This window comes from Kogia breviceps, chromosome 5, assembly GCF_026419965.1.
Source record: "Kogia breviceps isolate mKogBre1 chromosome 5, mKogBre1 haplotype 1, whole genome shotgun sequence".
Lineage (NCBI taxonomy): Eukaryota > Metazoa > Chordata > Mammalia > Artiodactyla > Physeteridae > Kogia > Kogia breviceps.
Window position 1 is genome coordinate 143,839,683 of NC_081314.1, and position 24,246 is coordinate 143,863,928.

General features: G+C 46.0%; 1 protein-coding gene across 1 annotated transcript; it reads left to right on the forward strand.

The window, feature by feature from the left end:
• The first annotated feature begins 302 nt into the window (after positions 1-302).
• Positions 303-20,074, forward strand: GET1 (guided entry of tail-anchored proteins factor 1). The gene is made up of 5 exons (XM_059065298.2): positions 303-522; positions 13,853-14,018; positions 15,200-15,267; positions 16,536-16,650; positions 18,372-20,074. Exons 1-5 carry the CDS (start codon positions 421-423, stop codon positions 18,443-18,445), a joined length of 525 nt encoding a protein of 174 aa, XP_058921281.1. The 5' UTR covers positions 303-420; the 3' UTR covers positions 18,446-20,074.
• The last annotated feature ends 4,172 nt before the right edge of the window (positions 20,075-24,246 follow it).

A 24,246-nucleotide genomic window follows, 5' to 3' on the forward strand; every position in this document is an offset into this window, starting at 1 on the left:
CAGGAGAGGTCACAACAGTGAGAGGCCCGCGTACGGCTAAATAAATAAATAAAAACAAAAATACATTTATTTAGGAATAAAGGTGAGTCAGTTTAAAGAAAGTATTAATTACATAATCACACAAGTGCTTTGCAGATACAACAAAACCAGAGACACGGTGCAGGCCGAATTTGGAAAACAGGTTCGCCTGGGTGGTGGGGCGGGTGCGAGAACTCTACGGAAGCCGGGAAGGCCAAGGGCAAGGCTGGCGTTAACCAGAGCCCGGAGCAAAAGATGGCCCCGCCCCCCCCCGAGTGCGGCGCAGTGCGCAGGCGCAGCGGCGCGCCTCTGCGGGCGCTGGGCTCACTGCGCACGCGCGGCGTCGGCTTGGTCCCAGGTGGAGCTGCTTTAGCCGAGCTGGCGCCGCCCTGAGCCTCCGAGATGAGCGCGGCCGAGGCCGACCGCTGGGCTTGGCTGCTGGTGCTCAGCTTCGTGTTTGGGTGCAATGTACTCAGGATCCTCCTCCCGTCCTTCTCCTCCTTCGTAAGTGGCTATCTGGCCTTCCAGGGGCCGGTGGGGTCTCCGCCGCAGCGTGCCGACACGGGTTTCAAATCCGGTACGACGGCCGGATTCGGCCTGCAGAGGCGTCTTGGTTGGGCCGTTCTGTATTTTAAGATGTTTTTGAGTGAGTTGCTAGCGTCAAGTCGCAACGCTTTACCCCCATATCTGGTTTTCTGGATTCTTGGGGAGAAAAAAAAAAAAGCCTGTTAACTCTTGGCCACGTTTTCGCGTGGCAGCGGCCTGGAGTCCTCAGGGCCTTTCTGCCGGCTGCACTCATTTCTGTTATTCTCTGGTTCCTGGGGGCGTCGAGCAGCCTCAGGCTGCTGGGGTCGGGGCGTGGGGAGGGCCAGTGCCTGCAGCACGGCGTCCGGGGCTCCGGGAAGTCTCGTCTTCTCACGTGCAGTGCAGCTGTTGAAGGGTCCCTGGGGACGGGTCTCAGGATGCAGGGGCCCCCATTCTTGGGGCGGGAGGGGTTGGAGACAGTGTAGACTTAGAATCCCAGTGCTCTGTGATGTTTCCTATACCCAGAGGAGCGACGGGCACTTGGGAGCACTGTCTGCGGGGCGTTTTGTCCATCATGAGTAATTTCCTCGTGTCCAGTCGCCACGGTTGCTGTGACTGTCGTGCCATCTTCCTGTACCTCCCAGAGGAGGTGTGTTTGACTCAGAGTCTAGTAGCTGTCCTAAGACATCCAGCTAGTGATTGCTGGGGTGGAGGTTTGATCCTTGGTTTGTGATTCTCCGAGGTCTGCTCCTCTGCCTGTTGGAGCGTGAATAGGGGGTTTGGTGGCATATTTGATGGGAGGTGCGTGTGGAGAAGGTGAGGAGCTGTTCTCCGCGGAAGGGCGCCCTCTGTAGGCCGCCAGTGGGAGTGAGGAGCTGCACCCTGTAGCAGTATCCTGGGAACTCGGTTCTGCTTTTCTCTCCTGGTATAAATTGGTGGTGGTGGTGGTGGGGTATATAAGACTAGACAGGGTTTCTACTTCTTTTTTTCTACTCTACTGGTATCCATTGGGTGCCTGTTTTGTGCAAAACTATTCTAGGACCTTATCACCCAAGTTGTCCTGAGGCAATTCTCTCTTAATCCCATCCCCCGTTGGGAATCTTTCCTGATGCTTCCTTGTCTTCAAGATGTTGTCCGAAGTACTCAGCATTGCATAAAAGACCCTTGAAGGGTAGGCCCCAGCCCACTTTTCATTTTTCTTATTTTTTAAAAATTGTGGTAAAATATACATAACGTAAAATTTACCGTGTTAACCGTTTTCAGGTACATAGTTCAGTGACATTGAGGCCACTCACATTGTTGTGCAGCTGTTCATCACCCTTCGTCTCCAGAACTGCAGCTTCCTAAACTGAGACTCTGTCCCCAGAAAACATGGGGCGTTATCCACATGCCCCTTCCCCCAGTCCCTGGCAACCACCATTTTACTTTCCGTCTCTATGAATCTGACTGTTATAGGCACCTCATATAAGTGAAATAATGTAGTATTTGTCCTTTTATGTCTGGCTTATTTCACTCAGCATAATGTCCTTGGGGTTCATCCCTGTTGCAGCCTGTGTTAGGATTTCTGTCCTTTTTAAGGCTGAATAATATTCCCCTGTATGTATATACCACATTTTGTTTGTTCATCTTTTGACGGACATTTGGATTGTTTCTGCCTTTTGACCATTGTGAATAATGCTGCTAGAACATTGGTGTACAAGTGTTTATTCAAATCTCTGCTTTCAGTTCTTTTGGGTAAATACCCAGAAGTGGAATTGCTTTATCATATGGTAATTCTGTTTTTAATTTTTTTGAGAAACTGCTGTACTGTTTTCCACAGCGGCTGCATCATGTAAATTCTCAACAGCAATGCACAAGTGTTCCATTTTCCCCACATTCTCCAACACTTGTTATTTTTAGTTATTATTTTTCCTTTTTGGATAATAGCCATCCTAATGGATGCAAAGTGACTTCTCTCTGTGGTTTTGATTTGCATTTTCCTAATGACTAGTGATGCTGAACATCATTTCATTTGCTTATTGGCCATCTGTATATCTTTGAAAAACGTCTATTCAGGTCTGTGGCCCCTTTTCTAACGGGGCTTCAGGAGCTGTCCCTAGAGGAAGGGCACTCTCTGCAGGCCCACATCGAGTGTGAGTGGCTGCGTTTCTGTGGTTAAGTTAGGAGTTCTTTATTTTTGTTTTTTTAAACATCTTTATTGGAGTGTAATTGTTTTACAATGGTGTGTTAGTTTCTGCTTTACAACAGAGTGAATCAGTTATACGTATACATATGTTCCCATATCTCTTCCCTCTTGCATCTCTCTCCCTCCCACCCTCCCTATCCCACCCCTCTAGGTGGTCACAGAGCACCGAGCTGATCTCCCTGTGCTACGCGGCTGCTTCCCGCTAGCTATCCACCCTATGTTTGGTAGTGTATTTATGTCCATGTCACTCTGTCACTTCGTCAGAGCTTACCCTTCCCCCTCCCCGTATCCTCAAGTCCATGCTCTAGTAGGTCTGTGTCTTTATTCCCATCCTACCCCTAGGCTTTTCATGACATTTTTTTCCCTTAGATTCCATATATATGTGTTAGCATATGGTATTTGTTTTTCTCCTTCTGACTTACTTCACTCTGTATGACAGACTCCAGGTCCATCCACCTCACTACAAAAAACTCAATTTCGTTTCTTTTTATGGCTGAGTAATATTCCATTTTATATATGGGCCACATCTTCTTTATCCATTCATCTGTCGACGGACACTTAGGTTGCTTCCATGTCCCGGCTATTGTAAATAGAGCTGCAATGAACATTTTGGAACATGATTCTTTTTGAATTATGGTTTCCTCAGGGTATATGCCCAGTAGTGGGATTTCTGCGTCGTATGGTAGTTCTATTTGTAGTTTTTTAAGGAACCTCCATACTGTTCTCCACAGTGGCTGTATCAATTTACATTCCAACCAACAGTGCAAGAGTGTTCCCTTTTCTCCACACCCTCTCCAGCATTTACTGTTTCTAGAGTTTTTGATGATGGCCATTCTGACCTGTGTGAGATGATATCTCATTGTAGTTTTGATTTGCATTTCTCTAATGATTAATGATGTTGAGCATTCTTTCATGTGTTTGTTGTCAATCTGTATATCTTCTTTGGAGAAATGTCTATTTAGGTCTTCTGCCCATTTTTGGATTGGGTTGTTTGTTTTTTTGTTATTGAGCTGCATGAGTTGCTTGTAAATTTTGGAGATTAATCCTTTGTCAGTTGCTTCATTTAAAAATATTTTCTCCCATTCTGAGGGTCGTCTTTTGGTCTTGTTTATGGTATCTTTTGCTGTGCAAAAGCTTTTAAGTATCCTTAGGTCCCATTTGTTTATTTTTGTTTTGTTTCCATTTCTCTAGGAGGTGGGTCAAAAAGGATCTTGCTGTGATTTATGTCATAGAGTGTTCTTCCTATGTTTTCCTCTAAGAGTTTGATAGTGTCTGGCCTTACATTTAGGTCTTTAACCCATTTTGAGTTTATTTTTGTGTATGGTGTTAGGGAGTGTTCTAGTTTCATACTTTTACATGTACCTGTCCAGTTTTCCCAGCACCACTTATTGAAGAGGCTGTCTTTTCTCCACTGTATGTTCTTGCCTCCTTTATCAAAGATAAGGTGACCATATGTGTGTGGGTTTATCTCTGGACTTTCTATCCTGTTGCACTGATCTATATTTCTGTTTTTGTGCCAGTACCATACTGTCTTGATTACTGTAGCCTTGTAGTATAGTCTGAAGTCAGGGAGCCTGATTCCTCCAGCTCCATTTTTCGTTCTCAAGATTGCTTTGGCTATTCGCAGTCTTTTGTGTTTCCATACAAATTGTGAAATTTTTTGTTCTAGTTCTGTAAAAAATGCCAGTGGTAATTTGATAGGGATAGCATTGATTCTGTAGATTGCTTTGGGTAGTAGAGTCATTTTCACAATGTTGATTCTTCCAATCCAAGAACATGGTATATTTCTCCACCTATTTGTAGCATCTTTAATTTCCTTCATCAGTGTCTTATAATTTTCTGCATACAGGTCTTTTGTCTCCTTAGGTAGGTTTATTCCTAGATATTTTATTCTTTTTGTTGCAGTGGTAAATGGGGGTGTTTTCTTAATTTCCCTCTCAGATTTTTCATTATTACTGTATAAGAATGCCAGAGATTTCTGTGCATTAATTTTGTATCCTGCTACTTTACCAAATTCATTGATTAGCTCTAGTAGTTTTCTGGTAGCATCTTTATGATTCTCTATGTATAGTATCATGTCGTCTGCAAACAGTGACAGCTTTACTTCTTCTTTCCGATTTGGATTCCTTTTATTTCTTTTTTTTTTTTTTTTTTTTGCGGTACGCGGGCCTCTCACTGCTGTGGCCTCTCCCCCCGTTGCAGAGCACAGGCTCTGGACGCGCAGGCTCAGCGGCCATGGCTCACGGGCCCAGTGGCTCCGCGGCATGTGGGATCTTCCCGGACCGGGGCACGAACCCGTGTCCCCTGCATCGGCAGGCAGACTCTCAACCACTGCGCCACCAGGGAAGCACTCCTTTTACTTTTATTTCTTTTTCTTCTCTGATTGCTGTGGCTAGAACTTCCAAAACTATGTTGAATGAGAGTGGTGAGAGTGGGCAACCTTGTCTTGTTCCTGATCTTAGTGGAAATAGTTTCAGTTTTTTACCATTGAGGATGATGTTGGCTGTGGGTTTGTCATATATGGCCTTTATTATGTTGAGGAAAGTTCCCTCTATGCCTACTTTCTGTGGGGTTTTTATCATAAATGGGTGTTGAATTTTGTTGAAAGCTTTCTCTGCATCTATTGAGATGGTCATATGGTTTTTCTCCTTCAGTTTGTTGATATGGTGTATCACATTGATTGATTTGCATATATTGAAGAATCCTTGCATTCCTGGAATAAACCCCACTTGATCATGGTGTATGATCCTTTTAATGTGCTGTTGGATTCTGTTTGCTAGTATTTTGATGAGGATTTTTGCGTCTATGTTCATCAGTGATATTGGCCTGTAGTTTTCTTTCTTTGTGATGTCTTTGTTTGGTTTTGGTATCAGGGTGATGGTAGCCTCATAGAATGAGTTTGGGAGTGTTCCTCCGTCTGCTATCTTTTGGAAGAGTATGAGAAGGAAAGGTGTGTTAGCTCTTCTCTAAATGTTTGATAGAATTCACCTGTGAAGCCATCTGGTCCTGGGCTTTTGTTGGTTGGAAGATTTTTAATTACAGTTTCAATTTCAGTGCTTGTGATTGGTCTGTTCATATTTTCTATTTCTTCCTGGTTCAGTCTCGGCAGCTTGTGCATTTCTAAGAATTTGTCCATTTCTTCCAGGTTGTACATTTTATTGCATAGAGTTGCTTGTAGTAATCTCATAATGTTTTGTATTTCTGCAGTGACAGTTGTTACGTCTCCTTTTTCATTTCTAATTCTATTGATTTGAGTCTTCTCCCTTTTTTTCTTGATGAGTCTGGCTAATGGTTTATCCATTTTGTTTATCTTCTCAAAGAACCAGCTTTTAGTTTTATTGATCTTTGCTATCGTTTCCTTCATTTCTTTTTCATTTATTTCTGATGTGATCTTTATGTTTTCTTTCCGTCTGCTAAATTTGGGGTTTTTTTTGTTCTTCTTTCTCTAATTGGCTTAGGTGCAAGGTTTGGTTGTTTGTTCGAGATGTTTCCTGTTAAGGTAGGATTGTATTGCTATAAACTTCCCTCTTAGAACTGCTTTTGCTGCATCCCATAGGTTTTGGGTCATTGTGTCTCCATTGTCATTTGTTTCTAGGTATGGTTTGATTTCCTCTTTGATTTCTTCAGTGATCACTTCGTTATTAAGTAGTGTATTGTTTGGCCTCTATGTGTTTGTATTTTTTTTCACATCTTTTCCTGTAATTGATATCTAGTCTCATAACATTGTGGTCAGAAAAGATACTTGATACGATTTCAATTTTCTTAAATTTACCAAGGCTAGATTTGTGACCCCAAGATATGATCTATCCTGGAGAATGTTCCATGAGCACTTGAGAAAAATGTTTATTCTGTTGTTTTTGGATGGAATGTCCTATAAATATCAATTAAGTCCATCTTGTTTAATGTGTCATTTAAAACTTGTGTTTCCTTATTTATTTTCATTTTGGATGCTCTGTCCATTGGTGAAAGTGGGCTTTTAAAGTCCCCTACTATGATTGTGTTACTGTCGATTTCCCCTTTATGGCTGTTACTATTTGCCTTATGTATTGAGGTGCGCCTATGTTGGGTGCATAAATATTTACCATTGTTATATCTTCTTCATGGATTGATCCCTTGTTCATTATGTAGTATCCTTCTTTGTGTCTTGTGATAGTCTTTATTTTAAAGTCTATTTTGTCTGATATGAGAATTGCTACTCCAGCTTTCTTCTGATTTCCATTTGCATGGAATATCTTTTTCCATCCCCTCACTTTCAGTCTGTATGTGTCCCTAGGTCTGAAGTGGGTCTCTTGTAGACAGCATATATACGGGTCTTGTTTTTGTATCCATTCAGCCAGTCTGTGTCTTTTGGTGGGAGCATTTAATCCATTTACATTTACAGTAATTATCGATATGTATGTTCCTATTCCCATTTACTTAATTGTTTCGGGTTTGTTATTGTAGGTGTTTTCCTTCTCTTGTGTTTCTTGCCTAGAGAAGTTCCTTTAGCATTTGTTGTAAAGCTCGTTTGGTCGTGCTGAACTCTCTCAGCTTTTGTTTGTCTGTAAAGGTTTTAATTTCTCCATCAAATCTGAATGAGATCCTTGCTGGATAGAGTAATCTTGGTTGTAGGTTTTTCTCCTTCATCACTTTAAATATGTCCTGCCACTCACTTCTGGCTTGTAGAGTTTCTGCTAAAAGATCAGATGTTAATCTTATGGGGATTCCCTTGTGTGTTATTTGTTGTTTTTCCCTTGCTGCTTTTAATATGTTTTCTTTGCATTTAATTTTTGATAGTTTGATTAATATGTGTATTGGCATGTTTCTCCTTGGATTTATCCTGTATGGGGCTCTCTCTGCTTCCTGGACTTGATTAACTATTTCTTTTCCCATACTAGGGAAGTTTTCAACTATAATCGCTTCAAATATTTTCTCAGTCCCTTTCTTTTTCTCTTCTTCTCTTGGGACCCCTATAATTCGAATTTTGGTGCGTTTAATGTTGTCCCAGAGGTCTCTGAGACTGTCTTCAGTTCTTTTCATTCTTTTTTCTTTATTCTGCTCTGCAGTAGTTATTTCCACTATTTTATCTTCCAGGTCACTTACCCGTTCTTCTGCCTCAGTTATTCTGCTATTGATCCCATCTAGAGTATTTTAAGTTTCATTTGTTGTGTTGTTCATCATTGCTTGCTTCCTCTTTAGTTCTTCTAGGTCCTTGTTAAATGTTTCTTGCATTTTCTCTATTCTATTTCCAAGATTTTGGATCATCTTTACTATCATTATTTTGAATTCTTTTTCAGGTAGACTGCCTATTTCCTCTTCACTTGTTAGGTCTGGTGGGTTTTTACCTCGCTCCTTCATCTGCTGTGTGTTTTTCTGTCTTCTCTTGTTGCTTACCTTACTGTGTTTGGGGTCTCCTTTTCGCAGGCTGCAGGTATGTAGTTCCCGTTGTTTTTGGTGTCTGTCCCCAGGGGCTAAGGTTGGTTCAGTGGGTTGAGTAGGTTTCCTGGTTGAGGGGACTAGTGCCTGTGTTCTGGTGGATGAAGCTGGGTCTTGGCTTTCTGGTGGGCAGGTCCATGTCTGGTGGTGTGTTTTGGGGTATCTGTAGCCTTATTATGATTTTTTTTTTTTTTTTTTGCGGTACGCGGGCCTCTCACTGCTGTGGCCTCTCCTGTTGCAGAGCACAGGCTCCAGACGCGCAGGCTCAGCGGCCACGGCTCACGGGCCCAGCCACTCCGTGGCATGTGGGATCTTCCCGGACCAGGGCACGAACCATGTCCCCTGCATTGACAGGCGGACTCTGGGCCACCAGGGAAGCCCTCTTATTATGATTTTAAGCAGCCTCTCTGCTAATGGATGGGGCTGCGGGCCTTGCTGAAACCCTCCCCGTTCCCAGGGAGCACGGTCGCCTAGGGAGTTCTTGCTGTGGACCAGCATGAGGATGGGCCCCAAGTGCTGTTTGAGGAGGTGACAGAGGCGGCGACGGGGGTTGAGTGCGCATGAGCAGGGGCGGCCTGGCGGATGCGGACTCCCCCGTGCTGGAGACTAGGGCCCCGAGGCGTGTGCCCGACTTGGCCGGTCCTGGCCGAGGGGCATGTGGGGTTGTTCTGGACCTTGGGCCCTTCCCGGGGTGAGGGGTCTCCCTGCAGTGTTAGGGACACGCCTGAGCCGCCGTTCCCAGGGATGCCTGCTGTGTCCCGGGAGGGAGGAGCCTTTGGGCTGTAAGTGTCGTCGGGCACGATCTTCTGATGGGGCCGGTCCAGCGAGGACCAGCCGTCGAGTGGGAAGTGAGGGTTTGAACACCCCCGTGCCACCACGGGTCCTGGCATTGTGTCGGCAGAGGGAGTGTCCCACTCGGGCAGGATCAGAGCGTGGCTGAGGGGCGCCCTGTGACCTCACACAGGCCGAGGGCCAGCGTCTGGTGGCAGGAGCGGCGGAGGATTCGCTCTGCCCTTGCTGTCTCTCCAGACTCTCCCTCTGGAGTTGTTGTCCATCGTAAGCAAATTTTGTTTGTTTATTGATCGATGGCCTCCTCCTGCGGCTTGCGGGATCTCAGTTCCCTGACCAGGGTTTGATCCTGGGCAGCAGGCAGTGAAGGTGCCAAGCCCTAACCACTGGCCCGCTGGGAAATTCCCTCACTGATCTTTAAAAACTTATTTACTTTCCTGCTTTAGAATTATTTGTGGACCCATCTCCAGGTCCTTGAAAAACCATACGCTACACAGCTTATCAGCCTCTGTCAAGCGGGAGATTTAATACGCCCTTGAGTACATAAAAACTTCAGGGGACTTCCCTGGTGGCACAGTGGTTAAGAGACTACTGAAGCCCGCGCACCTAGAGCCCGTGCTCCGCAACAGGAGAAGCCACTGCAATGAGAAGCCCGCGCCGTGCAAGGAAGAGTGGCCCCTGCTCGCCGCAACTAGAGAAAGTGCGCATGCAGCGACGAAGACCCAACGCAGCCCCCCCAAAACAAAAACCTGATAGAAATTTTTTAAAAAAGACTTCAGATATATATTTTAAAAATTTATTTATTTTATTCACTTATTTTTGGCTGCTTTGGGTCCTCGTTGTTGCGCATGGGCTTTCTCTAGTTACGGCGAGTGGGGGCTACTCTTAGTCGCGGTGCGCCGGCTTCTCATTGCGCTGGCTCCTCTTGTTGCGGAGCACGGGCTCTAGGTGCGCGGGCTCAGTAGTTGTGGCGCACGGGCTCAGTAGTTGTGGCGCATGGCTCTAGAGCGCAGGCTCAGTAGCTGTGGTGCACAGGCTTAGTTGCTCCGTGGTATGTGGGATCTTCCCAGACCAGGGCTCAAACCCATGTCCCCTGCATTGGCAGGTGGATTCTTAACCACTGCGCCAACAGGGAAGTCCCAGATGTTTATGTTTTAAAAATTAATATTGGGACTTCCCTGGTGGTCCAGTGGCTAGGGCTCCATGCTTCCAGTGTAGGGGGCCCAGGTTTGATCCCTGGTTGGGGAACTGGATCCCACATGCCGCAACTAAGACCTGGCGCAGCCAAATAAATAAATATTTTAAAGAATTAATATTAAGAACATTTTAAAAATTCAAATTTCCTTAAATCTTACATTTCAATTCATAATTCTAGTATATTTTAACAGTTATTTGTAAGGAGGTCTTGGATTAATGTAGGTACCTATTTGCAAACTTAAACACTTCCAAATTTTCTTTTTTTGTACTTGTAGATGTTTTATATTCATTTTTTCTTCAAGCACTGCATTTCCTAATTTTAACCACAAATCTCTTCAGTTCCCCTCAAGTTTATTCTCCTGCCTTCACTCACTTTCCACTCCTGAGTAACCAGTTTTGGCCTTTCCAGTTTTTAATTGTTTTATGTACAGCATACCTCGGAAATATTGTGGGTTTGGTTCCAGGCTACTGCAATAAAGTGAATATCAAAAAGTGAGTCACATGCAATTTCTGGTTTCCCAGTGCATAAAAAAGTTATGTTTACACTAGAGTGTATTAAGTGTGCAATAGCATAGCGTTGTATAAAAAAAGTGTACATGCCTTAATTATAAAGTTGTTTATTGCTAAAAAATGCTAACCGTCATCTGAACCTTTAGTGAGCTGTAGTAGTGACATCACAGATCACTAATCAGGGAATACTCTGCTGATCCAGTGGTTAGGACTCTGCCGTTTCGCCACTGAGGGCTGGGATTCGATCCCTGGTCCAGGGACTAAGATCCCGCAAGCCCTGTGGTATGGCCTAAAAAAAAAAAAAAACTCTAATCAAAGATCACCATAAAAAATATAACAATAATAGAAAGGTTTGAAATATTTTGAGAACTACCAGAATGTAACACAGAGATGTGAAATGAGCAAATACTGTTGGAAAAATGGTGCCAATAAACTTGGGTGATGCAGGGTTGCTACAAGCCTTCGATTAAAAAAATCTGTGAAGCACAGCCTGTATTCTCTATAAAGCTGTGTATGTAATGTGTTTGACTATTTCTTTTCTTTTTTTTTTTAGTTTATTTTTGGCTGTGTTGGGTCTTTGTTGCTGTGCGAGGGCTTCTCATTGAGGTGGCTTCTCTTTTTGCGGAGCACGGGCTCTAGGCGTGTGGGCTTTGGTAGTTGTGGTTCACGGGCTCAGTAGTTGTGGCTTGCGGGCTCTAGAGCGCAGGCTCAGTAGTTACGGCACATGGGCTTAGTTGCTCCACGGCATGTGGGATCTTCCTGGACCAGGGCTCGAACCTGTGTTGCCTGCATTGGCAGGCAGATTCTTAACCACTGTGCCACTAGGGAAGTCCTCCCTCTATTTCTTTTTAAATCCTAGTTTTTAAAGTCAGGTTTATTGATGTGTAATTTGCATTCAGTGAAATTCACTTCTTGTACATGGGCAGTTTGATGAGTTTTGGCACACTTAATCAGGGTAACCACCAAAACAATCAAGGTAAAGATTATCTCCATCACCTCTGAAAGTCCCTTCCCCACCCTGCACCTGTTTTTTTAAAAATCAAATTAAAAAAAAATACACCTTTATTTGATTTTCTGGCTGTGCCGCACTGTTTCACATGGAATTTGGGAATCTTACTTCCCGGACCAGGGATCGAACCCACGCCTTCTGCAATGGAAGCGTGGAGTCTTAACAACTGGATCTCCAGGGAAGTCCCTGCCCCTGTTTCTTGATTTACAAAGTTTAAGCAGCATCTATGAACTCTTTGCTCGTTAAGATGCTTTTGTGATTTTTAAAGATAATGTGGTGCATTCCTGTTTTCTGCTCTAGGGTGGATCTGGCTAGAGTGTATGTCCTTTAGTTAGAGTGTTGGGTAGTGGCGACAAGACAGTTGAGTTTGAAGACCCCCCCACTCCAGGGGGCTGCGCAGTGGTAAGCACACTGTGCTTCTGCACAGGCGCCCTCTGGAGACCGAAGGGCCTCATTGCTCGGGCGCTGGAAAGGGGCCTCAGCTGGTGTCCCGGGAGGCTGTACGGGCGTCCCTGGGAGGACCTGCAAGAGGGGCGCGGCTGGCCAGCTCGAACTTAAGAGTCACCCTACTGTGCACCAGGCGGGGGGATCGGGGGCTAGAGGAACAGACTGATTTATTGTGTACCTGTTATGTACCAGTACAGGGAAATAGATTAATATAGTTTATTAATGTATCTTTATTAATATATTTTTAAAAATGTGAAACAAACACAAGCGTGCAGAGAAGTTATACATTCATTAGAAAGAACGGGTTTTGTTTCCTGAACCATTTGAAAGTAAGTTGTCAACCCGAGTGCCCTCTTTCCCCAGTACTTTAGTGTATAAACAGTGGCCTTGCCCCCTGTACAGCTGTCAGGCACAGTCCTCCTGTCCCGTTCAGGGTTTCCTCGTCCCAATGACGTCCTTTATAGCAGAAGGAGCCCAGTCAGCACCATGCATAGCACATACTTGTCATGTCTCTTCAGTCTAGAAGGAGTCTTGGTCTTTCCTTGAATTGCGAGGATGACATTTCCGAATATCGCAGGGCGGTGATTTTGCACAGTGGCCTTCTGTGGACATGTCTGTTCAGTGTTTGGCGAGGATGTCACAAAGGATGCTGTGTTCTCTTTGCATCTCACCAGGTACCGTAGGCGTTGATTTGGGGAGGTACACTCATCACTCCGGGTCAGTCCCTGAGGACTTCTCGGTCCCCTCCCTGCGCGGTCCCCCGTGGACCTCCCCGCGCTGGTGCAAGTGTGGTCCCCTTGCTCTCCCCTTGCTCTCCTGGGACCTTCACCTGTCCCGGTGGGGTGTTGGGTGCTACCTGGCAGCCTCTGCATGTGTAGCCCGGGCCGCTGGCGGTGTCCTCGCCGGTGTGTGTGTCTGGGGGGGGGGGTGTCTGGGGACGGCGCGGGCAGGTGCCCTCACACTTGGGTCCCGTCCACTATCCGGGCGGCCAGGAGGGCGCCTAAGCCGGTCGTGTCCCACGTGGGGCCTGGTTGTCAGAGGCTCCTCTTCACAAACATTTACGTCTGTTGGTTCATCTGTCCGTGTATCTGTGGAAAACCACGAGTTCACACCTGTGCCTCCAGTTCTCACCCAGTCCCACGGGATCCATTCTGGTTCTCTCCCGATGCAAGTTTCTCCCTCCCTTTTCTCTCAGCGAGAAAACTGGCTCACAGTGTCCTCAGCAGGTCTCCGTGACTTGCTGAATGCTTTGTAACTCACCCTCGGCCTCCACTGCCACCTCCTCTTGTCCCGTGTGCCCCCCCCTGCTGTGGGACCCCGACGCTCATGCGAGACAGCCCCTCTGCGGGGATGCCCTCTTCACCCGCCACCGCTTCATCCCTGACCCCCGGCACCCCCTTCTCCGCCCACCTCACTTAGCACAGGATTCTACAGGAATGAGGGGCGTGCACGGTCCTTGTCACCTGAGTGAAGCTCAGGTTTCACCCTGTAATCACAACTTTGCAGTAAAAGTGAAGGATACATACATTTGTGCAGCAGCAGTCCGTGGGCACATCTGCAGAAGGAAAAACGTAATTGAAGAAGGACTCACGGGGCGGGCGGGGGGTTCGTTTCTGTGGTCGGGGGCAGCAGGACCGGGACCGGGCAGCAGAGCCCGGCCGTGGGGGTAAAGGGCAGCGTGCCCAGCTGTGGGAGGCAGCGAGCGGATGGGGGGAGGGGTGGGGGCGAAGGCTGAGCTCGGCTGTCACCCCCACCAGATGTCCAGGGTGCTGCAGAAGGACGTGGAGCGGGAATCACAGATGCGAGCAGAGATCCAGGGTATGAGGCAGGAGCTCTCCACAGTCAACATGATGGACGAGTTTGCCAGATACGCCAGGCTGGAGAGGAAGATCAACAAGATGACTGATAAGCTCAAAACTCACGGTACTGTTCTCATCTGTAGCGTGGGAGGCTTCCTGCGAGCCGAGTAATAGAGAAATCTTTATAGAAAGAGGCACAGCATCTGTGCTTTGATCTTTGAGGTTCTGATGTTGACAGAGAGTTTTAAGTTGTCTAGACGAGACCCAGTAATAATAATTGTTACTTTCTCCTTATTTGCTGGTGAACCTTTGCTTTCTGAACGCAGAAGCCTGGAGACTCCCCTTGCAGTCTAGTTGTTAGGACTCAGTACTGTCACTGCTGTGGACCCACGTTCGATCCCTGGTCCGGGAACTAAGATCCCGCAAGCCGAGAGTCATGGCCAAAAAACAAAAACAAACAAACAAACAAAAAAAAACACGCAACCACACAGAAACCTCTAACATCTTTGATTTTCTTCATTCTCTGTAGGTTGACATTTTCAAATTGAACACTTTTCTGAGAGAAGCCTAGAACAATCTCATGGTGGATTCCCAGGAGCTTTTGTGAATGATCTAAAAAAAATGCCCAGCAGTGTCCTTATCCGAGTGTAGACCTCAGGCTGGGCAGCAGGTCTTACTCGGCTTTATGTTTGCCGCCGTGCCTAACGGTCTCCTCTGCGGGATAGGAGGTCAGCTTGTGTGCTGGGAGAGTGCGTGGCTAGTAGAACGTGCAGAGGGGCCTGCCCAGGCCTGAGGCAAACCTGGCTCCCACTTATGGATTAGTGTGCTGTGTGGCCTGGGAAGTCCGGAAGAAAGAGGTAGTCCTGTTGGTAAGTGCCTCGTCAAAGAATCTCTGATTTAGATGAATAGCTTTAAGAGTTTTCAAAATTGAAGCTTCAAATCTCATAATCTGTGTGTGATTCTATTTTAAATAACGGCACAGTGGGTGACTTTTAAGAAATTCTATTTTATATTTTCTAAGTGTGTGTGTGTGCGCGTGTGTGTGTGTATTTTGTTTGTTTGCTTTTTGGCTATGCTGCGCAGCTTGTGAGATCCTAGTGGGATCAAACCCAGGCCCTCGGCAGTGAGACCGCGGAGTCCCAACCACCGGACCATAAGGGAACTCCCTTGTCTAAGTATATTGAGCAGATGTTACATACATAGTTAGAAAATAGTTTATGAGAAGAAATAACATTTCTGTGTGCTTGAATATCTTCTTCATTTTTTGGGGGGACTGATGCCATTTCATCCTGTTTTTCCTTTCAGTGAAAGCACGGACAGCTCAGTTGGCCAAGATAAAATGGGTTATAAGTGTTGCTTTCTACATATTGCAAGTAAGTGTCCTATTCTGTCACCTGGGGTCATTGAAGTTGGTACCGGACTGTCGTCCAGAACCCTGTGGCCCAGAATCCGGGCCTGGGAATTCAGGCTTTTCCACTTTCAGCTGCTGTGCTGGGTGGTCCTGCTAGCATATAACTCGGAACACTCTGTGAATTTCTAAGTTAGACTAAAATGAAGCCTTTGTTTCTCTTAGTCTCTTTTAGCCTTTGTCTTTTAGAGTTGTTAAATGTTGGGATTTTTTTTTAGCAGATGCACTTCTCTGGAGTCCTTTCATTTTGCCTTTGTTTCAGCGCCGTGTTGGGCGCCTGGGGGGTGGGGAGTGAGAGAGCTTCTTTAGACATTGTATTTTCTCAGGTGCTCAGTGACTGTGGCGGTTGCTTGTCATTCGGTCTGCAGACGTGTAGGTGACGACGTGTGGATGTTTGCTCTCGGGCAGGGGACACGTCATTCTCACCTCAGTCCCAGACCTTTGCTTCCCAGCTTCCTTGCCTGGGGGACGTTGACTTGTCCCATTTGCTGCGGAGCAGTCACTGCCCCTGCTGCTGCTTCCTCCACCCGAGGCCGTGGCTGTCGCGCACACCTAGTGGCTGCCGCGCACACCTAGTGGCTGCTTTAAATGGTCTCCGAGTTTCCGTCCCATGTGTCGTCCTTCCTGGGGGAAAAGATTTGCGCCCAGCCCCCCGAAGCCCAGGTGGTTTGGGTTTGCTTGGGGACATGGATCCTGAGGCGCTGTCACTTTGGTACGAGAGGTTTCACGGGGAGAGGGGTTGAGCGAGCCACGCTCTCTGAGGTCCGCCCACTCGAGTGGCGCGTTCAAGGTCACGAAGGGGGCGGAAGGCAGCTGACCGAGCGCTGCTGGGAAGGGAGCAGAGGGCAGGCGCGCTTCTCGTCCCGCCACTTAACCTCACGGAGGGCTCGCCTCTGCACTTGGGTGTGTGGGTGAGAGCGGTGGCTAGTTTTTCAGGGGTCTGAGAGGCGTGAGATCACTTTTGTCACCGACGAGGCGCAGTTAGCGTCGGCTGGCCGCTTAGAGGAGGTGCTCAGCGAGGAGAGGACACTTGCGCCGTGGGAGGCCTGGGTTAACTCTGTCAGCGGGTTTGATCGTGTGATGTATCTGCTGGCTGTGAGGACTGGGTGGGCGGGGTTTGAGGTCACTGCCCTGGAGAGTTTCCTTGGTGTGTTTACGTGTTGCCTCATCTTCCGTGGCGGTCGGTTGTGCGGCCGGCAGGATGTTTTCCACTCACCAGCCGTGTCCTTGCAGGCCGCCCTGATGGTCACACTCATCTGGACGTACTACTCCGTCCCTGTGGCCGTGGTGCCGAGCAGGTGGATAACTCCGCTAGACCGCCTGGTCGCGTTTCCCACTGGAGTAGCAGGTACACGGGCGCCGGCGGGCGCGGTGCGGGCCGTGTGGCGGGAGGTCCAGTGGGCCGAGCTCAGCCTGCCGCCCACCGGGCGCGGCTCCGTGTCTCCGCCTCACGCGGGGCTTGCCGCAAAGGAACTGACGTCTAGAGAACTTACGTGTCCAGTGTCACCGAAATGTGAAGTAGCAGGGCTGCAGGTCGACCCAAGCCTGCCTCCGTAATCCAAGCCCAGTGCCTGGGGTCTGGTAGCCCGTTTATTGAAACACCACCTCTGCTTCCCAAATTCTCTGACTCCTTTTCAGTTCACACTATGCTTAGCCCCTCTGCAGCGTTTCCTGCTATCGGCCATTCTTTGACTTCTGAAAGAATTTCTTTTGGGTGTTAAAATTAGTACATGTCATCGTAGAACGATTAGAAATATAAGAAAAAACTTTAAAAAAGACTCAGTAGCTGTGGATAGCCCCTCTTAACATTGTGGTATGTTTTTTCCAGTCATTTTTTCTATTTATTTTTGTATGGTTAAGGTTATCTGGCGCATACAGGTTTTTACCCCTCTTATTATGTAAGCCTTTTCCCACATCAGTAAATTTCTTCAGCTTAGAGACGGCCGTGCTGCTGGCTGTGCTGAGAGGGCAGCTTAATGCATTTCTTTATTAAGGAATTTTGAATAGCTTTCTTCATTTGGATGTGTCATAGTTTACTAATTTCCCTGTTAAAGGATATTTCTGTAAGTCCCCCGTTTTTGCTGTAGAGATGGTGCTGCGGTACGCGTCCTGGGCAGCCGGTCCTTGCTTGTGATTGGTGATCATGCTGGAGGCGAAGTGCCAAGTCCAAGGGACGCCCGTGTCAAAGATTTCCAGTCTAGCCGGGCCCCGTCCTCCCCCTCCCCCTCCCTCTTCCCGGACCCAGCCGGGATTGTGCAGCTGGTGGCTCTCAGCAGTGCTGAGCCGAGGAGCCGGAGGCCACCCTTCCGGGCATCTTGTGGCCTCTCTTCCTGTCTCTCAGCATCAGTGGGGCAAGAAAGGTGTGGGTAAACATTCCTCCGTGCTTATAATGCTTTGGTGGGAAGGGAAAAACAGATCGTCTGACAGGGTGGTCTTACAGTCTATTAATCTCATAAATAATGATGCACATCTCTCTGGCAGGAAAGATAAATTCTTCAAATCTTTGTTTGTTGTTTTGAGTAATTCCTGCTTAGTAAAGGAGGTAGCTCTGTGAATCAGTAGAAAGTCTGGGGGCTTCCCTGGTGGCACAGTGGTTAAGACTCTGCCTGCCGATGCAGGGGACATGGGTTTGAGCCCTGGCCCAGGAGGATCCCACATGCCACGGAGCAGCTAAGTCCGTGCGCCACGACTACTGAGTCCGCACCCTAGAGCCTGAGAGCCACAACTACTGAAGCCCCGCGCACCACAGCTACTGAAGCCCATGCGCACCTAGAGCCCGTGCTCCGCAACAAGAGAAGCCACCACAGTGAGAAGCCCACGCGCCGCAACAAAAGAGTAGCCCCCGCTCGCCGCAACTAGAGAAAGCCCGCGCGCAGAGCAACGAAGACCCAATGCAGCCATAAAAAAAAGTCTAATCAGTTTGAACCCAGGAAACACAAACTTGGTGTTAGCCCAGCACTACTCAGAAAGGACTGAAGTGCTCTGTTTCCTAGAAGTCAAAAGTAGCAGAGGCAGGAAGTGTGGGCGGAACCCCTGGCATGCTCTCATGTTGAATTTCTTTATTTTTAGGTGGTGTTGGAATTACCTGTTGGATTTTAGTCTGTAACAAAGTTGTGGCCATTGTGCTTCACCCTTTCAGCTGAAAAAGAAGATGAATTTGGCTGCAGCACTTTCAAAAACGAATTTTCACTTAGGAGATCACAAATCTGATTTATACTGTTTTATTGGTTTTTGTTCTGTTTTTATTTTTGTTTGCTTGTTTTTTTAAAAAAGGAAACACAAGCCACAGGTTAGTTTTTGTTGTTGAACGTGTTTGTTCTTGGGCTTCATGTTGAGATTCTTAGAAGAATCTCAGTTTTGTACGTTTGTCGTGAGCCATGGAGGTCAGTCTTGTGTGTACCAGCCAGCCTGGCACCAGATTTGTGATAAGAAGTGTCTCACTTTATGGGCTACATGTTGTTACTTGTGATTTGCACTCTCGACATATTTTAAAGGTCACATTGCCAACTGGAAAGTCAAACTTTTCTCATCACTTAAGTACTTTAAAGACTTTGTGCTATTTTTAATCCAGATTAGAAAGTAACTTAATTTTAATACCACTGCTAGAATTTGAAAATTTGTTTTTTCATCTGATGCAGTACTACCGGGAGAACGACACTAATTGACATTGCTTGCGCTTTTTCCTTCCTCTATTTAACATGTCGTTTGTTGGGCAAGACTTTGGATAGTATTATCCACTTATTTGAAGCTGTTAACTTTTCATTACTGTGTTTTATAAATGTATTCATGAGCCCATAATGCATTGTTTTGTGTTTGAACTGTGTTTTATATTTAATGTATTTTAAATGAAGGATATTTTTAAAGCATTTAATATTTATGCTCTGTAGAATGGAACAAACTTAAAAAACAAACGGGGAAGCCTGATTAAATTAATTTCAGCGGCTACGTGTTTGCCCCATCAAGTATAATTCTGCTCAGTATTTTGAAAAGCACTTTTTCCTAATTACAGTTTTGCAAGTGCTTGTGTGACTTCCTGCCCTACGGCCACTTACTTGCTACGACCGATCGGTGGCAGAGGGCCTGAAACGATCACCAAGTGGGCCACAGCCCTGTAAAGCGAACTTCTAGCACGACTGTTTAAAAGATCATTTTTGTATCGTGCGCTCCCTGACGGTGTGATAGTAAGTTCGTTACTATTTCTGGTAACCGAGCTGTGTAGAGACGGAGCCCCGTGCCGCTTTAGTTCACGGTCACCAGAGTGGGTTTGGGGTTCCCGTCATCACTCAGACTCACCCGGCCCCGAGCTGTTGCAGCTCTGGGAGAGGAGGCAGAGCTGGTGATACAGCCGTATTTACAGCAGACACCAGTGTCCAGCGCCCAGCCACCTCACAGGTACGTTTTAGCCACAGAGGATGAGCAGCCGACCTGCTGAGGACATGACAGCCGCAGAAGGAAGCTTCGGGGTCTTGGGCCCCTTCGAGGCCACAGGCCCTGCGGGATTCGTGAGCTGTGGCGTGAATGGCAGGTCACACAGTCGACGTTCGGGTGGCCGGGCACGCTCACTGTGGACTGTCCTGGGGTCACTAATTGGTGAAAGTCTCCCTCACGAGACCCTTATTTATCTCTTAAGGATGTAGTCTTGCAATTAATACTGCAAGACTTTTGACAGATTTCACTGAGGCTAGAGGAAAAGATTTATAATTCACAGCTGTTCACTCTTTTCCACATACATTAATAGTTTGTGAAGATTAAATACGGGAAATTTAAATGTCCGTCGCATTTCATATTCTTGTGGTTTTTGAAAAATGGTGTTTGTTTTTATTTTTTAAGCTCTTCTTTATTTATTTTTGGCTGTGCTGCGGCTTGCGGGGGATCTTGGGTTCCCTGACCAGGGATCAAACCTGTGCCCCTGCAGTGGGAATTCCCCGGTGTTTTTTTTTGTTTGTTTGTTTTTTAGGGTTTTTTTTTTTTTTTTTTGGTACGCGGGCCTCTCACTGTTGTGGCCTCTCCCGTTGTGGAGCGCAGGCTCCGGACGCGCAGGCTCAGCGGCCACGGCTCACGGACCCAGCCGCTCCGCGGCACGTGGGATCCTCCCGGACCGGGGCACAAACCCGTGTCTCCTGCATCGGCAGGCGGACTCTCAACCACTGCGCCACCAGGGAAGCCCCCGGTGTTTGTTTTTAAATAGGTAGTGAACGTGGCACTGAATTCAAACGATTTTGTTTTTAAATAGGTAGTAAATGTGGCACTGAATTCAAAAGATACAGAAAGGGATGTGATGAAAGTACATCTTGTGACCTTCTGTCGTGTCACCCAGTTTTCCAGAGTTTTCCACTATTACTAGTTTCTTTACGATTCTTCCTATGATATTCCATACCTTTATGAATATCGATGTATGTGCTTTAAAAACAACTTTTAAAAAGTAATACCTAAAAAAACCCCCACAAAAACTCTTTTCTTTTTTCTTTTTTTTTTTTTAATCCTACCTGGAAAATACAGAAAGGAGCAAGGAAGCCAAGTCTCCTGTGATTCCACACGACTGGTGTGGAATCTGTGCTTTTCGCTCTTCCTAAAATTTTATGGATAGCTGTAGGTTTTGTGTTTGTATTTAAAATTACTGGGTATAGTTTATAGTTTCATGTGAGAATAGACATCTCTTTGATTTAAAATACATCTAAAGTGGGCTTCCCCGGTGGCGCAGTGGTTAAGTCTCCGCCTGCCAATGCAGGCTCTGGGAAGATCCCACATGCCGTGGAGCAACTACGCCTGTGCGCCACACCTACTGAGCCTGTGCTCTAGAGCCCGCGAGCCACAACTACTGAAAGAGAAGCCACCTCAGTGAGAAGCCCGCGCATCACAACAGAGTAGCACCCGCTCGCTGCAATTAAGAGAAAAGCCCGTGTGCAGCAATGAAGATCCAACGCAGCCAAAAAAAAAATAAATTTATCTTAAAAAATACATCTAAAGCTCTCATCATGCCAATTTTGTTTGCTTATATTTATGGTGAATCAAGCAGGGAAATCTTTATGTACAAGCCCACAGTCATTTTTTTTTTTTTTCCCTTCGGTACACGAGCCTCTCACTGCTGTGGTCTCTCCCGTTGCGGAGCACAGGCTCCAGACACGCAGGCTCAGCGGCCACGGCTCACGGGCCCAGCCGCTCCGCGGCACGTGGGATCTTCCCGGACCGGGGCACGAACCCATGTCCCCTGCATTGGCAGGCGGACTCTCAACCACTGCGCCACTAGGGAAGCCCCCACAGTCATTTTTGTATGGGGTTAATACAGTTCTTCTGTTGCCAGTGCAAGTGGGTGGAATGCTACCTCAACTAGTTTCCTCTTCCCTGACCCGGCCAGACTTTGTGCCCTCCCATGGTTTTTCTTACACATACATAGCTCTCTGGGGGGGCAGTGTGTGTGTGTGTGTGTGTGTGTGCACGCTGGCCCCTCCTGTCCAATCTATTTATATTTTATTGGACCTTTAAGCCTTCTCTGACCGCTTTAGATAATAGTGATTTCTTTTTTTCTTCCCTTCCTCGTCAGAACATTTTAAGTAATATCAATATGACTGCTCTGTCAACTAATTTTGTATTGACTTGTAGTGTCTACTGTTGTGTGTTTTTATTTCTAATGTTTTAGATACTTTTGTGATAAAGGGTTTTCTGTCGATGCTGCAAGTGCCTTTAGGGCCAGAGACTGTTCCTTAGACTTTTTTATACCCCTCCCAGATGTTAAGTCAGTACCCAGGGATATTTAACTTGAAAAAAAACCCCACATAATGGTTTTCCACTAGGGCCACCCACGTATACCTTTTACAGGGAGTACATTTTCATAGTTGGGGGGTTACCAGTTAACAGGGAAATTTTCTAGGGTGCTGTTTTCTTACAAGTCCTTCATGACAGAGCCTTTTGGTGGTGTCACAAGATTCAAAGCTCTGTGTGTAGTTGGTTTGCACACCATGTGGATCACAGGGCAGACGGTTCATTTTCTCTCTGGGTTCACTATTGTTTGTGTGGGTCAGCTTTTCTGCCTGCATGTTTGGAATGTAAAGTGTATGCATCCCTCTTTCAACACTCAGAATACTGCCGCTGAGTTCAATCTTTTTTAAAATTTTTAAACGTGTCACTATTTTTAAAAATTTTTTTATAAATTTATTTATTTATTTTTGGCTGCGTTGGGTTTTCATTACTGTGTTGGGTCTTTGTTGCTGTGGCGAGCGGGGGCTATTCTTGGTTGCAGTGCGCGGGATTCTTATTGCAGTGGCTTCTCTTGTTGCAGAGCATGGGCTTCAGTAGTTGCAGCACCGGGCTCAGTAGTTGTGGCTCGTGGGCTCTGGAGCACAGGCTCAGTAGTGGTGGCCCATGGGCTTAGTTGCTCTGCGGCATGTGGGATCTTCCCGGACCAAGGCTTGAACCCTTGTCCCCTGCATTGGCAGGAGGATTCTTAACCACTGTGCCACCAGGGAAGTCCCACGTCTCTTGTTTTGAAGCTATTATAAATGGGATTGTTTTTAAATTTCATTTCACATTGTTACAAGTGTACAGAAATTGATTTTTGTACATTGATCTTGTTTTATGTAACCTTCAGAACTCATTTAGCAATTCAACAGTTTTTTAGTGGATTCCTTAGAATTTTCCATGTAAAAATCATGTAATCTGTGAGTATAGGTAGTTTTACTTCCTCCTTTCCAGTTAATGCCTTTTATCTCTTTTGCCTAATTGCTCTGCCTGGGATGTTTGGTATGATGCTGAGTAGAAATGATGAGTGTGGACTTACTGCCTTTTTCCTCATCTGGTTTGGTATCGAGGTTCTGCAAGCCTCATAAGAACGGGTTGGAGAGTGTTCCTTCTTTTTCTATATTCTGGACTAGATTGCTTAAGATCTGAATTATTTATTCTTTGAATATATGATGAACTTGCTCGTAAAAACTTGCTTGGGTTTTTTCTTATTTTTATTGGAAGATTTTTAACTGCTGATTTCAATGTCTTAATAGTGATTCTGGGGTTATTCAGTTTTATATTTCTTCTTGAGTCATATTAGGCGTGTTAGGGTAGGAATTTACCCATTTCTTTTCAACTTTCAAATATATTGGGATAGAATTTTTGTAAATACTCTGTAGGTGGTGGAAAATACAAGTTTTAAAGTTTTGGGGTATGGCTTCTGTATATGTCCATTAGGGCAGACTTACCAGTTGTCTTATTCAAATCTTTATCTTTACTGCTGTTCTTTTATTTCCTGGGCTGTCCATCACTGGGAAAGGTATATAAAAGTCTGTGATTATGATGCAGACTTGTAGTTATGTGAATTTTGCTTTATGTTTTTAAGTTATTATTAAATGTATGCATGTTTAGAACTCATACAGCTTCCTGGTGGATTGAACTCTTTGTTGTGTTGTAGTAACCTGTGTTATCTCTAGTAATACTTTTTGCCTTCAGGTCTTTTTTTTTTTTTTACACCAACTTTCATTTGGATGGTATTTGCCTGGCAGACCTTTTCTCACCCTTTGACTTTCTGTATCTCAGTGGCTTAGATATGTGTATAAAGAGCACATGGCTGTATTTTAAAAATCCAATCTGTATTGTCTTTTAATTGGAACATATAGCCCATTTACACTTATTGAAATTACTGATATATTTGGACTTATGTCATATTATTTTGTACTTTTATTTTTGTTTGTATTCGTTCCACTTTTCTGTTTCCTTTTTCCTCCTTATTTGTTGTTTTAGGAGAACCTACAGTTCTTTCCTCTTCCTGCGTTTCTCCTCTGTCCCCTTTACAATGCACACAGAATACTTAACTCCTGACACTTCTGGCCACCAGATGCGTGTGGGTTTTACCCCATAACAAGCAGTTTTCTGGGACACCAGCTGGGTGTCCAACAATTTAACTCAGTTCTGATACTCTTTACCTGGAGATGGCATCAGATCCCACAGGTTGAGGGCTCAG